At 32.6% G+C, this 14778-nt stretch overlaps 1 protein-coding gene across 4 annotated transcripts; it reads right to left on the bottom strand.

The window, feature by feature from the left end:
• Positions 1–176: 176 nt before the first annotated feature.
• Positions 177–11987, bottom strand: LOC143226820 (barrier-to-autointegration factor-like). 4 transcript variants are annotated; one of them, XM_076458260.1, is made up of 3 exons: positions 11871–11987; positions 3705–3899; positions 177–619 (listed from the first exon to the last, which is right to left on the bottom strand). In XM_076458260.1, exons 2-3 carry the CDS (start codon positions 3828–3830, stop codon positions 473–475), a joined length of 273 nt encoding a protein of 90 aa, XP_076314375.1. In that variant the 5' UTR covers positions 3831–3899; positions 11871–11987; the 3' UTR covers positions 177–472. The 4 variants fall into 4 exon arrangements, with proteins under 4 accessions (XP_076314375.1, XP_076314374.1, XP_076314376.1 ...); XM_076458259.1 differs by having other exon boundaries at positions 11788–11921; XM_076458261.1 differs by lacking the exon at positions 11871–11987 and adding an exon at positions 11586–11708.
• Positions 11988–14778: the final 2791 nt, after the last annotated feature.

Below are 14778 nucleotides of genomic sequence, written 5' to 3' on the forward strand. Positions count from 1 at the left end.
ACTAACCCTTTCAAACTTTGACATAGTACTCTAACTAACCCTTTCAAACATTAACGTAGTACTCTAACCCTTTTAACTCTAACTGTACCACAATATATTATGATCTTCTTATGCTAACTGAAAATGTTTAATAAATCTTCTGTGTTCTCAATGATAATACAGCAAACAAGTCAAAATAAATATTTTGGAAGGAAAATTTATTTTTCAACATACAAAAGTTAAGCCTGATGCTTGTTCAAAATGACCTATACAGAGTAAACCATGAAATTTGAATTGAATATTAAAAAATACTTTAAGCAGAATAAAAATAATTCATGTAAAAAATGTGATTAAAATGTTGCAGAAATGCTTTGGATTTACCCAAAATAATAAACAGGAGAAGGTATTTACAAGCACACCAAGATTAGCTTACAATGTTGTGGTGTGTCACATTAAAATACTACCAATACACTGCTGTAACATTCTCAAAAGTTTACAGAAACTCTTCACACCAATCGTGCAAACACTGGTAACAGTCTGTAGCTTGTTTACTATTTGCACCTGCTACGTCTTTCAACCAATCAATAAATAGTTCTCTGTTTTTCTTTAGCACAAGGAACTGCCCTAGTACAACATATGCCTGCATTTGAATAGAATACAAGAATATAATAATTATATACATTTATAACTATATATATATATATAACTGCAGTTAAATGAATTAGCATTTAACATTATCTTGATTAGACATGGGCAATAAAGAAAAGATAGGAGGAAGTTTTACTTCTGACACAGTGCAAGTATGTCCGAGAAACAATCTAATGACAAAGTGATGAAGTTTTACTTCTGACACAGTGCAAGTATGTCCGAGAAACGATCTAATGACAAAGTGATGAAGTTTTACTTCTGACACAGTGCAAGTATGTCCGAGAAACGATCTAATGACAAAGTAATGAAGTTTTACTTCTGACACAGTGCAAGTATGTCCGAGAAACGATCTAATGACAAAGTAATGAAGTTTTACTTCTGACACAGTGCAAGTATGTCCGAGAAACGATCTAATGACAAAGTAATGAAGTTTTACTTCTGACACAGTGCAAGTATGTCCGAGAAACGATCTAATGACAAAGTGATGAAAGTTTTATTCTGACACAGTGCAAGTATGTCTGAGAAACGATCTAATGACAAAGTAATGAAGTTTTACTTCTGACACAGTACAAGTATGTCCGAGAAACGATCTAATGACAAAGTGATGAAAGTTTTATTCTGACACAGTGCAAGTATGTCTGAGAAACGATCTAATGACAAAGTAATGAAGTTTTACTTCTGACACAGTGCAAGTATGTCCGAGAAACGATCTAATGACAAAGTAATGAAGTTTTACTTCTGACACAGTGCAAGTATGTCTGAGAAACGATCTAATGACAAAGTAATGAAGTTTTACTTCTGACACAGTGCAAGTATGTCCGAGAAACGATCTAATGACAAAGTAATGAAGTTTTACTTCTGACACAGTACAAGTATGTCCGAGAAACGATCTAATGACAAAGTGATGAAAGTTTTATTCTGACACAGTGCAAGTATGTCTGAGAAACGATCTAATGACAAAGTAATGAAGTTTTACTTCTGACACAGTGCAAGTATGTCCAAGAAACGATCTAATGACAAAGTGATGAAAGTTTTATTCTGACACAGTGCAAGTATGTCCGAGAAACGATCTAATGACAAAGTAATGAAGTTTTACTTCTGACACAGTGCAAGTACGTCCGAGAAACGAACTAATGACAAAGTAATGAAGTTTTACTTCTGACACAGTGCAAGTATGTCCGAGAAACGATCTAATGACAAAGTAATGAAGTTTTACTTCTGACACAGTGCAAGTATGTCCGAGAAACGATCTAATGACAAAGTGATGAAAGTTTTATTCTGACACAGTGCAAGTATGTCTGAGAAACGATCAAATGACAAAGTAATGAAGTTTTACTTCTGACACAGTGCAAGTATGTCCGAGAAACGATCTAATGACAAAGTAATGAAGTTTTACTTCTGACACAGTGCAAGTATGTCCGAGAAACGATCTAATGACAAAGTAATGAAGTTTTACTTCTGACACAGTGCACGTATGTCCGAGAAACGATCTAATGACAAAGTGATGATGTTTTTTTTTAAACAAAAATAGACAAACAACTCAGCCAACATTCTAAATATTTTATCAGCAATAGATTGTAAAATACCACCAATACAAGTTGACAATCAAAAAAACTAATAAAAATCCTGTAAAGAACCGTGGAGAAAATGTTAAAAAGTAGACTTAAAAATAGATTTACTATCAACTTTAAAAATATAAGTTTCCACTAGAAAAATACCTTTCAGAAGTAAAGAAAAAACAAACTGTGTATACATATATATATATTAAAGTTTAATGTAGATCACTTGATGAAGATTAATGCCAGTCCCACTTGGCTATAACTCACAAAGAAAGGTTTGCCAATTCAGGTGAAATGGATGAGGATTGATGACACACCTAAGTGAGTAGATTATTTACCATAAAGATGTCCACACGTTTGTATAGAAGGAAATTAGATTTAACACAATGGTTAATGTCTCAAACTTTCTCCAATGTTCAAGAAACATACAAAAGTCTATCAGGCTATAGTTAATATGAACATTAAATTGCTAACTGCGGCATCTCAAGTCGATGAATTAAAATGTTGTCACTAAACGTATTAGACAACATTATTGTTTTTAATGAATAATCCACTTAACAAAAAACTATCAAAATATATTTATAATTTACATATATATATAGTGTGTTTGTACTGATTCACAAAACCACTCCAATGTACATCAAACAATGACAACTAGTCTACATAAAACAGTACTGTTGAATATATAATTAACATTCTTGGAAATAACAGAATATCATATATTCAAAGTTTAAAATATATTACATAAAACCAAAATTCTGAGCTTTTTGGAGATTGTTTTAATTAATTAATGTTCATAATATAAAGAGCGTTTTATTATTTGAGAACACCTAAATATATGTAAAAAACTGTCAATATATTTAGTTACTTAAATGCTACAAAACTCAGCCATCATCTCAACTGTAGATTTTGTATCATATATCATTCAGTGTATTTCAAATCTATGAAGCATGCAGCACATTTAAAAATATCCTTACTGGCCTGTACTCCATAGCTTTTTATGTTGTGCTATAGCACTTGAAACAGTGTCACACTGTTGGATAGCTAATGATTCCATTTAAGAGCAATTGTATATAAATGGATATTTCAACCACTGTGGGAGAGGCATGTCCTTTTTACTGCTCTCCTGATGAAGATAAATAACTGAGAAAACTCAAGTTTGTTTTTCTTAAGTATAATTATCTATTATCATGTGAAAGGTACAACAAAATTATTCAGTGTGCATGGTGAACATTTAAGTCCCAAGAATAACAAGTACACTCAACATACAACTCTCCTTACTCTTGATTTCATTTTGATTGCAGAACCAACATATAAAACACAATTCTTTACTAATTTTAAGACCGTATACTGACACTTTCTTCACTGAGATGGGGCATGAAAGTCTGTAAAGGTCAGTAATAGCATCCATTCTTGTGAACCATTTTCATATGATATAGAAAAGTTTAAACTTCAGTAGTTTAAAGTTACAATGTTATAGATACACACACACAGATTTCTTCTGGTATATAAAGTTACCTTATCAAAACCCTTGCTGTCAAGCCTCCTTCCTAATACTTCTCCAATACCAGCTAGATCTGTGACTGCTTTATCCCCCATTGGCTCAGAAACAAAGTTTGTATGTTTCTGTGATGTTGATGACATCTCTAAAGCAGTAAATCTGTACTTCTAAAAACAGATACAGTTCCACTCAGTCCACTTCCTTAGAATGGCCTAAAAATTAAATTGTTACATGTAAAATATGTTGTCAATATTCTAAATAAATACTTTACTAGTATTCTAAACCAGTAAATATGTACTTCTAAACACAGATATAGTTCCACTCAGTCCACTTCCTTAGAATGGCCTAAAAAATAAATTGTTGAATGTAAAATATGTCACCAATATTCTAAATAAATACTTTACTAGTATTCTAAACCAGTAAATATGTACTTCTAAAAATAGATATAGGTACACTCAGTCCACTTCCTTAGAATGGCCTAAAAATTAAATTGTTGAATGTAAAATATGTCACCAATATTCTAAATAAATACTTTACTAGTATTCTAAACCAGTAAATATGTACTTCTAAACACAGATATAGGCACACTCAGTCCACTTCCTTAGAATGGCCTAAAAATTAAATTGTTGAATGTAAAATATGTCACCAATATTCTAAATAAATACTTTACTAGTATTCTAAACCAGTAAATATGTACTTCTAAACACAGATATAGGTACACTCAGTCCACTTCCTTAGAATGGCCTAAAAATTAAATTGTTACATATAAAATGTCACCAATATTCTCTTAAGTAAATACTTTACTAGTATTTAATTATTTTTTTAATAAAACATGATGAAATTCACAGAACAACAAAATATGATTACTGTACTTTATTGCTGGCAGTAAGACCATATGTTATTTGTCAAAATCAAATCCTGTCTACAAGTATATATTGAAAGATGTTTATTTTGCTTCCCAGATAATTGTCAATAGATTCAATATCTTACTTAAGAGCAGCAATCAATTTAATGTCCATAATTTCCTGTCCCTCCTCTTCACACATAAGGAACCACATCACAAATTTCCTGGTCATTTCAAATATTCACAGGACAGAGCAGTTTTTGAGGTACATCAACTCTTTAAGGAAATGTGCAACAGACAATGGAGAAATAATGTAATTTCAAACTTGCAATGGTTGTCTACATGAAATGCGACACACTGTCAGTAAGATGTGCAGTTATGTTGTACATAAATAACATATTATAACAGTATTTATATCCCTTTCACTACGTGCTTGGTATTACATACCCTAACTATGTGAGGACTGTCACGTAACCACCTTGTCTTACCCCTTTCACTACATGCTTGGTATAACATACCCTAACTATGTGGGGTCTCTCACGTAACCACCTTGTCTTACCCCTTTCACTACGTGCTTGGTATAACATACCCTAACTATGCGGGGTCTCTCACGTAACCACCTTGTCTTACCCCTTTCACTACATGCTTGGTATAACATACCCTAACTATGTGGAGTCTCTCACGTAACCACCTTGTCTTACCCCTTTCACTACGTGCTTGGTATAACATACCCTATGTGGGGTCTCTCACGTAACCACCTTGTCTTACCCTTTTCACTCACGTTGGCGGGTATAACATACCCTATGTGGGTCTCTCTCGCGTAACCACCTTGTCTTACCCTTTCACTCGTTAGCTTGCTATAACATACCCTAACTATGTGAGGACTGTCACGTAACCACCTTGTATTACCCCTTTCACTAGGTGCTTGGTATAACATACCCTATGTGGGGTCTGTCACGTAACCACCTTGTCTTACCCCTTTCACTCGTTGGCGGTATAACATACCCTAACTATGTGGGGTCTCTCGCGTAACCACCTTGTATTACCCCTTTCACTCGCGTTGGCGGTATAACATACCCTAACTAAGTGGGGTCTGTTACGTAACCACTTTGTATTACCCCTTTCACAACGTGCTTGGTATAACATACCCTAACTATGTGGGGTCTCTCACGTAACCACCTTGTATTATCCCTTTCACTACGTGCTTGGTATAACATACCCTATGTGGGGTCTCTCACATAACCACCTTGTATTACCCCTTTCACTACGTGCTTGGTATAACATACCCTAACTATGTGGGGTATCTCATGTAACCACCTTGTAACCATCATAAAAAAAATTAAGAAATAAATATAAGTTGTGCTTTTTCCATGCTAGAATGACTATATATTATAATTCAAAAATACAAAAGTTTATACCATTTCGCTTAAATCTCACAACACTATATATTTATTATTTTTTTATTATATTAACTTTCCAGTCGTGCCTAGCTAACATTACAATACTATAGAATTCCACTATAATTTATTAAGCTTGGTATGTAAGATGTATATATATAAAAAATACAAAATTTCAAGTAGACTAAAGACACAACCTACCATCATGAAATCTTGGATCAAAAGAACATGACAGCCTTTTCAGAGATTAAAATAGCTGAGAAAAACCAGAAAGGTTATATCCTAAGCTGTCAATTGGTAACTCAATATGTATATACTGTAGTAAGAGTATACAATGGACCATTCAATAAAATGGAAAGAGTGGAATGGGGCCACTTTGTTTGATTCAGTACATAAGCCATATCTCCACAAAATAAAAAGATACAAGGTTTTTATTTTATATTCTAGCTTGGGAATATTAGTAAGTTGAGTTCCTATTTTGTATGAAATTACAGACTTAGTATTTTGACATACAAACATCTAATTTTAAACAATGCTGCATTCAACATACCACATGACTCACTAAAATCTATATTTATGTTGTTCTTTTAATATTTATTTCCAAGTTATGAAATTAACTCATATATAATAATAAAGTTTGAATTATAATCTACAATTTGATTCCAAACTCACTGCCATTAATTCATAAAATAATAGTGAAATAAAATTTTGAATGAAAGTCAACAAACCAAATGACATGGCCTTTGACCCATGACCAGTTGCAAAAGGGTTAATAAAACAAACTAACCACATACACTCTCAATAATTTACATGAAAAAACTGTAAACTGGTGTCTCATACCCTGTGGTACAGCGATAAGTTTACTGACTTACAATGCTATAATCAGGGGTTTGATTCTCCTTGGTGGACTCAGCAGATAGTCCAATGTAAATCTGCTGTAAAGAAAATACACACACTGATGTCTCAAGCATGAGAGATTGTCTAACTAAATCTTTCTGCATACATGTATTTTATGATGTACAGGGTGAATATTAAGTGGATAGTTTATTTCATATTACACCTTCTATCATTTCCAATCAAACTGAAATTTATGGGAGAATTTTGAAACCTGTAGAATATTCATAATTCAAATAAAAAGTATTCACAGTTAATAAAAAAACTCTGGACCAAGTAAAAATAAGGGTATAACAAGGCACACCTTGCTCGTCACTTTAAGATAAACAAATCCAACACTACAGAGTTGAAAGTGGGAGAAGGCAAGAGATGAAAGGTTACCTATATAACCTTAAACTCTGGACCAAGTAAAAATAAGGATATAACAAGACATACCTTGCTCGCCACTTTAAGATAAACAAATCCAACACTACAAAGTTGAAAGTGGGAGAAGGCAAGAGATGAAAGGTTACCTATATAACCTTAAACTCTGGACCAAGTAAAAATAAGGATATAACAAGACATACCTTGCTCGCCACTTTAAGATAAACAAATCCAACACTACAAAGTTGAAAGTGGGAGAAGGCAAGAGATGAAAGGTTACCTATATAACCTTAAACTCTGGACCAAGTAAAAATAAGGATATAACAAGACATACCTTGCTCGCCACTTTAAGATAAACAAATCCAACACTACAAAGTTGAAAGTGGGGCAAAGCAAGAGATGAAAGGTTACCTATATAACCTTAAACTCTGGACCAAGTAAAAATAAGGATATAACAAGACATACCTTGCTTGCCACTTTAAGATAAACAAATCCAACACTACAAAGTTGAAAGTGGGAGAAGGCAAGAGATGAAAGGTTACCTATATAACCTTAAACTCTGGACCAAGTAAAAATAAGGATATAACAAGACATACCTTGCTTGCCACTTTAAGATAAACAAATCCAACACTACAAAGTTGAAAGTGGGAGAAGGCAAGAGATGAAAGGTTACCTATATAACCTGATCCTACATTTAACGCAGACACATTTTTCGTACCCGAACTACCAAATAAAAGTAGACTTCCACTACAAGCACATTTTCTTCTAAATTCACTATATATTGTAAAACGTAATATTATAAATAAATCTATTCTGTGATCATTTTGCATGAACAGAATACCTATTATAATACAGCCTTCACAACATGAAATGACAAATATCTATGTACTAAAGATATGGATGTACCAAACCGTCGTTGTTGTACACAGATCACAGTTTTTTTTCCTCTACCTTGTAGGAAATTAGTTTAATATCACTTTCAGATGCACATAACGATTACATGCAAATAACTTGTCAATCACAATTCCCATGTTTACCACTAAGGTTTTGTACAAATGCATTGCCTAAACATAAGCTATGATGCAACTCTCATGTGATACTGAGTGTACAAGGTGTTTATGGTCTACAAATTTGCAATATAAAGAAAATTTTGATTATTTACATGTAACATCCACATATATTGGACTGCAGTGCATAGGTACTTAATGTTTGTTTCTAAATTTACTATCTGTATCTTTGAAAATTTTGAACTTTTATTAAAGATTACAAGTGTGTGTGTGTAAATTTGCAAAGCTTTTACTTAATCATTCTGTGATTTTTGTGCTAAGTGTAAAAGTATTTATTTGCAGTTTACATATTGTCCAGAACCTCCTAAATGAATAGCAAGTTTTTAATGTTTTAATTCAATAGTTTAATACTGTATTTTGTGATCGTGGCAGCAGGGATTCTCACATTAATTCAATAGTTTAATACTGTATTTTGTGATCGTGGCAGCAGGGATTCTCACATTAATTCAATAGTTTAATACTGTATTTTGTGATCGTGGCAGCAGGGATTCTCACATTAATTCAATAGTTTAATACTGTATTTTGTGATCGTGGCAGCAGGGATTCTCACATTAATTCAATAGTTTAATACTGTATTTTGTGATCGTGGCAGCAGGGATTCTCACATTAATTCAATAGTTTAATACTGTATTTTGTGATCATGGCAGCAGGGATTCTCACATTAATTCAATAATTTAATACTGTATTTTGTGATCATGGCAGCAGGGATTTTCACATTAATTCAATAATTTAATACTGTATTTTGTGATCGTGGCAGCAGGGATTTTCACATTAATTCAATAGTTTAATACTGTATTTTGTGATCATGGCAGCAGGGATTCTCACATTAATTCAATAGTTTAATACTGTATTTTGTGATCGTGGCAGCAGGGATTCTCACATTAATTCAATAGTTTAATACTGTATTTTGTGATCATGGCAGCAGGGATTTTCACATTAATTCAATAGTTTAATACTGTATTTTCTGATCGTGGCAGCAGGGATTCTCACATTAATTCAATAATTTAATACTGTATTTTGTGATCGTGGCAGCATGGATTCTCATATTAATTCAATAGTTTAATACTGTATTTTGTGATCGTGGCAGCATGGATTCTCACACACAAAAATAATATTGTACCTCGTTAACTGTTTCTTACTTCCATGAATGATAAGTAAAATGTTTCACAAAGTACTTAAGCTCATAAGTTTTTAGGCTTTATTACTCTACTGAAGTTCTATTAGGCTAAGTTTTTCTGAAAGGAGGTCAAAAGCCACCTGTTTAAACACTTGTATCATTATAGTATATGTTAATCAGTCAGTAGACACAAAAAGGTTGTCACATAAAGGATGCTTGAGATTACAATTTGCACCATCATGACACCAATAAAATTTGCACATGCCATGAATCACGAGAAGAATTATACACTCTGTAGGCTGTAACATAGCATAAATACTGAACTTGAAGAACAAGAAATAAATATGTTTGTTATTTTTACTTCTGGTTTTATTTATCCTTAAAACAGAACACTTTCAGGGACACTTTGAAAGTAGATCTAATTTTTACATTTTACTTTTGTTAAAATGTATTACAAGTGCGATATATACATAAAAACAAGAATTTCAAAGACATTTTGCATTTCTTTAGGAATCAAATAAAATTTTTAATTTCTTCCATAATCTCTGTCCAACCATGCAAACTTGAGTGTCAAAAAGAAATTACTGTAGCTTTCAAATATGCATTTGATAATACAAAAGAAATTATCAATACTAAGATGATATTTTGTAAAACTAATACAGTTTATCTTGCTTTCTGAGTAAGCAGTAAAATATAATCACCAATTCTGCTGGCATATAGTTTAGAGCATCAAACCTAAACAATGACTTGTAACATTGGCATAGAGCGAAACTACTCTTTCTATTGGATATGAACAAATCCATTATCCACAAATTGATTGACAAACAATTTTAAAAGTCAGAAAGGGTAAAGTTTCTGTGAGAGTTTGACAAATTTATTTATATCTCAGTAAATGAAAAAAGCAGAATAAATTATTACCTTCAATTATGTATAGCTTGTGTACATAACTGGTTGTAAGCTACAACAGCCTATTTTCAATGTTAAAAAATTCTGATATCCTGAAGTATATTCCATATCTACATGCACAAAGATATAAGATTTTCTAACTCTGTTGATATTTCATTCATTAAATTTATAATCTATAGCAATTTTCAGTAATCCATTAACAAAAACTAAACAGAAAAAAAATCATATACAGGTTTATACATTCTTCTAATGTCAAGACATTTTAGTTTTATTTTATCTATTTCTAAAAAGAAAATTAAAATTAGTGGTATTATATTATTATTCAACAAATGTTTATATAACTTGTCAAGTACAGCTCTCAAAAAAATATATCCAATATGACATGTAGCTTAGTACCTTACTAATACTAACAGAGATAACCAGAAAAATTCATCTAATATATTGTGCAACTCCTCAGAAGTGATGTAACAAAGTATATGAATTATTTAGTTTATAATAAATCCACACAAATATAACTCTTCATAAATCAAATACCCCACAAAAAAACAACATTTGGAAAATGCTTTGTTTCACTATCAAAATTCTCCATTTTTTAACTTCAAAGGATTCACAATATTAACTCTTTGAAAAGCATTTAACTCTTTCTAAACAACAAATATCTCCTACTCAAAACATTTTATCCATAAAGGTCAACAGATTAATTTATTAGAGATCAGGAAATGGTCACATTTACAGCAAAAAATAAATAAATAAATAAAGCTGTTATGACAGCCAAAATAAAGTTACACTCAAAAATATGCAAAAAACTTGCTTTAAGTTTCTGATCAGTATAATGAAACCTTGAAAACAAAAGTTAAATAACTGTAAAAATTCCTTTAGTTTTGCTATATTAAAGTTTTATAGGCTACATTATTTGGAAACAAGCTTTGTAAAATGCTAATTTTGGGTTTTTTTTTTGTAAATAATCTTTATGAGGTTGAACGTACAGTGACTCCCAGTATTACACTACAAAATAATAATGTTTTTTATTTTCTAATATTTCGTTACTTGAAATTTGTTTTTCGAATTTTGTGAATTATTCACTATGTTATTGTTAACGTATCGTTACAGCCTCCTAATTTTAGTATTTATGGGTTCACTGTTATCAAAATCTTTTGAAGCAAGTACAAAAATATTCGGTTTGACCTTGCCTATATTAGAATATAATATACTGGCTCTAGGGCTTTAGTATACTATAGTCATGTTCGTCCGAAACTTTACTTAGCTTTAGCTTTCAATACTAACGTTCAAAAGCATTTAGCCATACAAACCCAAGTAGTAGTTAGGCTTAACCGTTGATAGATGCTACTCTTTCAACCGATTATCTTTGTGTCCGTTAAACTTAATCTTAGGCCTACTACAGAATTCTAGGATAGAATTAAACAAGCATTAAAGTAACGTTACTAGTCAGTATTGTAGTAATACAGAGTTAAATTTAATCATACATTTTAGTATACTGAAAATTAAGATTACCAAAATATTAATTCAGTCTTGTTCAATGTTTAACCAACTCTACAGGCGTTAAAATTTGAAAACTTAGAAACACAACCAATTACCTTCCCTTTACTGTTTTAGTCGGAATTTTTGACGTTCACTTCATTACTTATAAGTTAAGACCCATAAAAAAATATACTTTTGATTAAGTTAGTACAAAACCAAAAATTAACTACAAAACCAGGTATTCACATGTTTATTTTATTTACTTATTTTTTTAATATAAAGAACGGGCTATCAACGACATTCAATTCAAACATGTTTGTTTCATGTTATTCTTACAATAACGGCTAATGATTACTAGACTACTTATACAAAAACAAAAATTTTAAAAAGTCACTCTATAAATATGCACTGTTTTGTTTACTTATTATTTTTTTAAATATAATGAACAGGCTATCAACTACATTGAATATAAACATCTCATTTGTTTCTTGCACGTTCTTCCTATTCACAATAACAGCTAACATTACATACTCCACGGTTATAACTGAAAGTGAGATAAATTAAAAATCTATTACAGTTTTAAAACATCTAAACTTCAAACACAACGCAACATAGAAATTTAATTTTGAACATTTACACTATATATTAGAGTTTGTTTGTTTTTTTTAATTTCGCGCAAAGCTACACAAGGGCTATCTGCGCTAGCCGTCCATAATTTAGCAATGTAAAACTAGAGGGAAATCAGCTAGTAATCATCACCCACTGCCAACTCTTGGGCTACTCTTTTACCAACAAATTTGGGATTGACCGTCACTTTATAATGCCTCCATGGCTGAAAGGGCGAGCATATTTGATGCGACAACGATTCAAACCCATGACACTCAGATTAGGAGTCGAACGCCTTAACTTATCTGGCCATGGCGGGCCTTATATCAGAGTTATAAATACTGTTAATCTTTGCACTGTATTAGTTTCATCATTAAAGTAGCATATCAGTTTGTCAAAATGCATGAGTTTACATACAAATAAAGGTAACACATCAACATAAAACTATATTTTAACAAATAGAAAGTATTTTACTAGAAATGTGGTAGCAATAACAACATATCAAATAGATATAAAAAAGCTCTTTTGGATTTTCGGAAAAAAGTATCATTCTTTGTAACTTTATTTAGTTTCCAAAACTCCATGCAGAACCTTGTTGATTTATTATTATTATTCACACTTATGACAAGTGATACTCATGGACTAGTATTTCATTCTATCATTACTTTCTTCATGTTTTCCATCCCTTTGAAAGTTTCAGCCTGTTTTTGAAGTTTTGTTTGTTTTTGAATTTCGCGCAAAACTATTCGAGGGCTATTTGCCCTAGCCGTCCCTAATTTAGCAATGTAAGACTAGTCATCACCACCCACCTCCAACTCTGGGAGGGCGAGCATGTTTGGTGCAACCGGGATTCGAACCCACGACCCTCGGATTAGGAGTCGAACGCCTTAACATGCTTGGCCATGCCGGGCCTGTGTTTTTGAAGTAGAAGTTGCCTAATTAACTAACTAGCATCTCCAATATCAACCTTATGAGGGATTTTATTTATTGGGCCTGAGCCATGAGGTCCACTGCAAGGTACCTCTTTGAAATTACGTGAATAAGTTATTTAACTGTTGGTGCTAAGCATTTGTTCAATGGTTAAATGTTAGAAATCTATTAACATTCCTGGTCAAATATCAAGTTCCTGATTAATAAGCGTTAATCACAATTATAGTTTTCGATGTTAATAGTATACCAATTGTAAGAATCCAATAATATATACTGTTTCTTTGGCGTGTTGCATTGTTTATATTTATAGGCGTGAGGAGATTTTCTCAAAATTTCAGTTTACGCAACAATATAAACAATACACCAGTGTTTACACACTCGCAAATATTGCTGGTTCTTACACACGAGCTCCCCAGGGGCTCAGTGGTATGTCTGCGGACTTACAACGCTAAAATCCGGATTTTGATACCCGTGAGGGGTAGAGCACAGATAACCTATTGTGTAGTTTTGTGCTTAATTCAAAACAACAACAACTTACACTCGAGAATTTTCTTGAATTTTAGTGAATAGGCGAGAACTTAACAATACAAATTTAAAAGTATAAGTTACACACATTTCTTAATATAAATTTAATTTAAACAAAAATCAATGGTAGAAAATATATATGATAGTAAATCCATCACAATGCACATTTGGTGGTATAAGCATTTTCCAAATGTAAATAGTATTGACATTCAAGGTATTATAAAACTTTGTACGTTGTTACGTGTGAGGAGTCACATACATTTCACATGAGTTACAGTTAGAATTTTAAACTTGAATAGTACCTTCTGCTCACGTAGGAAAAACGGCCGAGTTAAAGTTCTTTGTAGTTCACTGTAGGAGCTCCTAATTTTGCGCTACTTGTTAGATAGAAGATAACCAGCAGTCACACCTTCCACTACAAGGGCTTTGGGCCCGGCATGGCCAAGCGTGTAAAGGCGTTCGACTCGTATTCTGAGGGTCGCGGGTTCGAATCCCCGTCGCGCCAAACATGTTCACTCTTTCAGCCGTGGGAGCGTTATAATGTGACGGTCAATCCCACTGTTCGTTGGTAAAAGAGTAGCCCAAGAGTTGGCGGTGGGTGGTGATGACTAGCTGCCTTCCCTCTAGTCTTACACTGCTAAATTAGAGATAGCTAGCGCAGATAGTCCTCGAGTAGCTTTGCGCGAAATTCAAAAACAAACAAGCAAGGGCTTTGTGCAGGACTGCGAACCGACCATAGATATTGGCTACAATTTTTTATAGTATTCTCGCAGGTGAATGTGCAGAGCATATTTATTAGCATCACGTTTTGAATCTTGATCCCTTTGATTTAAACTCGACATGTTAATGGCAAGGACACATATGATCTTATTTTGTTTGCTGTTAACTTCAATATTACACAATAGGCTACCAGAGGTATTAAAACTAGATTTTCAGCGTTTGAAGCCTTCGGACTTACCGTTA

This window comes from Tachypleus tridentatus, chromosome 9 (genome assembly GCF_004210375.1).
Source record: "Tachypleus tridentatus isolate NWPU-2018 chromosome 9, ASM421037v1, whole genome shotgun sequence".
Lineage (NCBI taxonomy): Eukaryota > Metazoa > Arthropoda > Merostomata > Xiphosura > Limulidae > Tachypleus > Tachypleus tridentatus.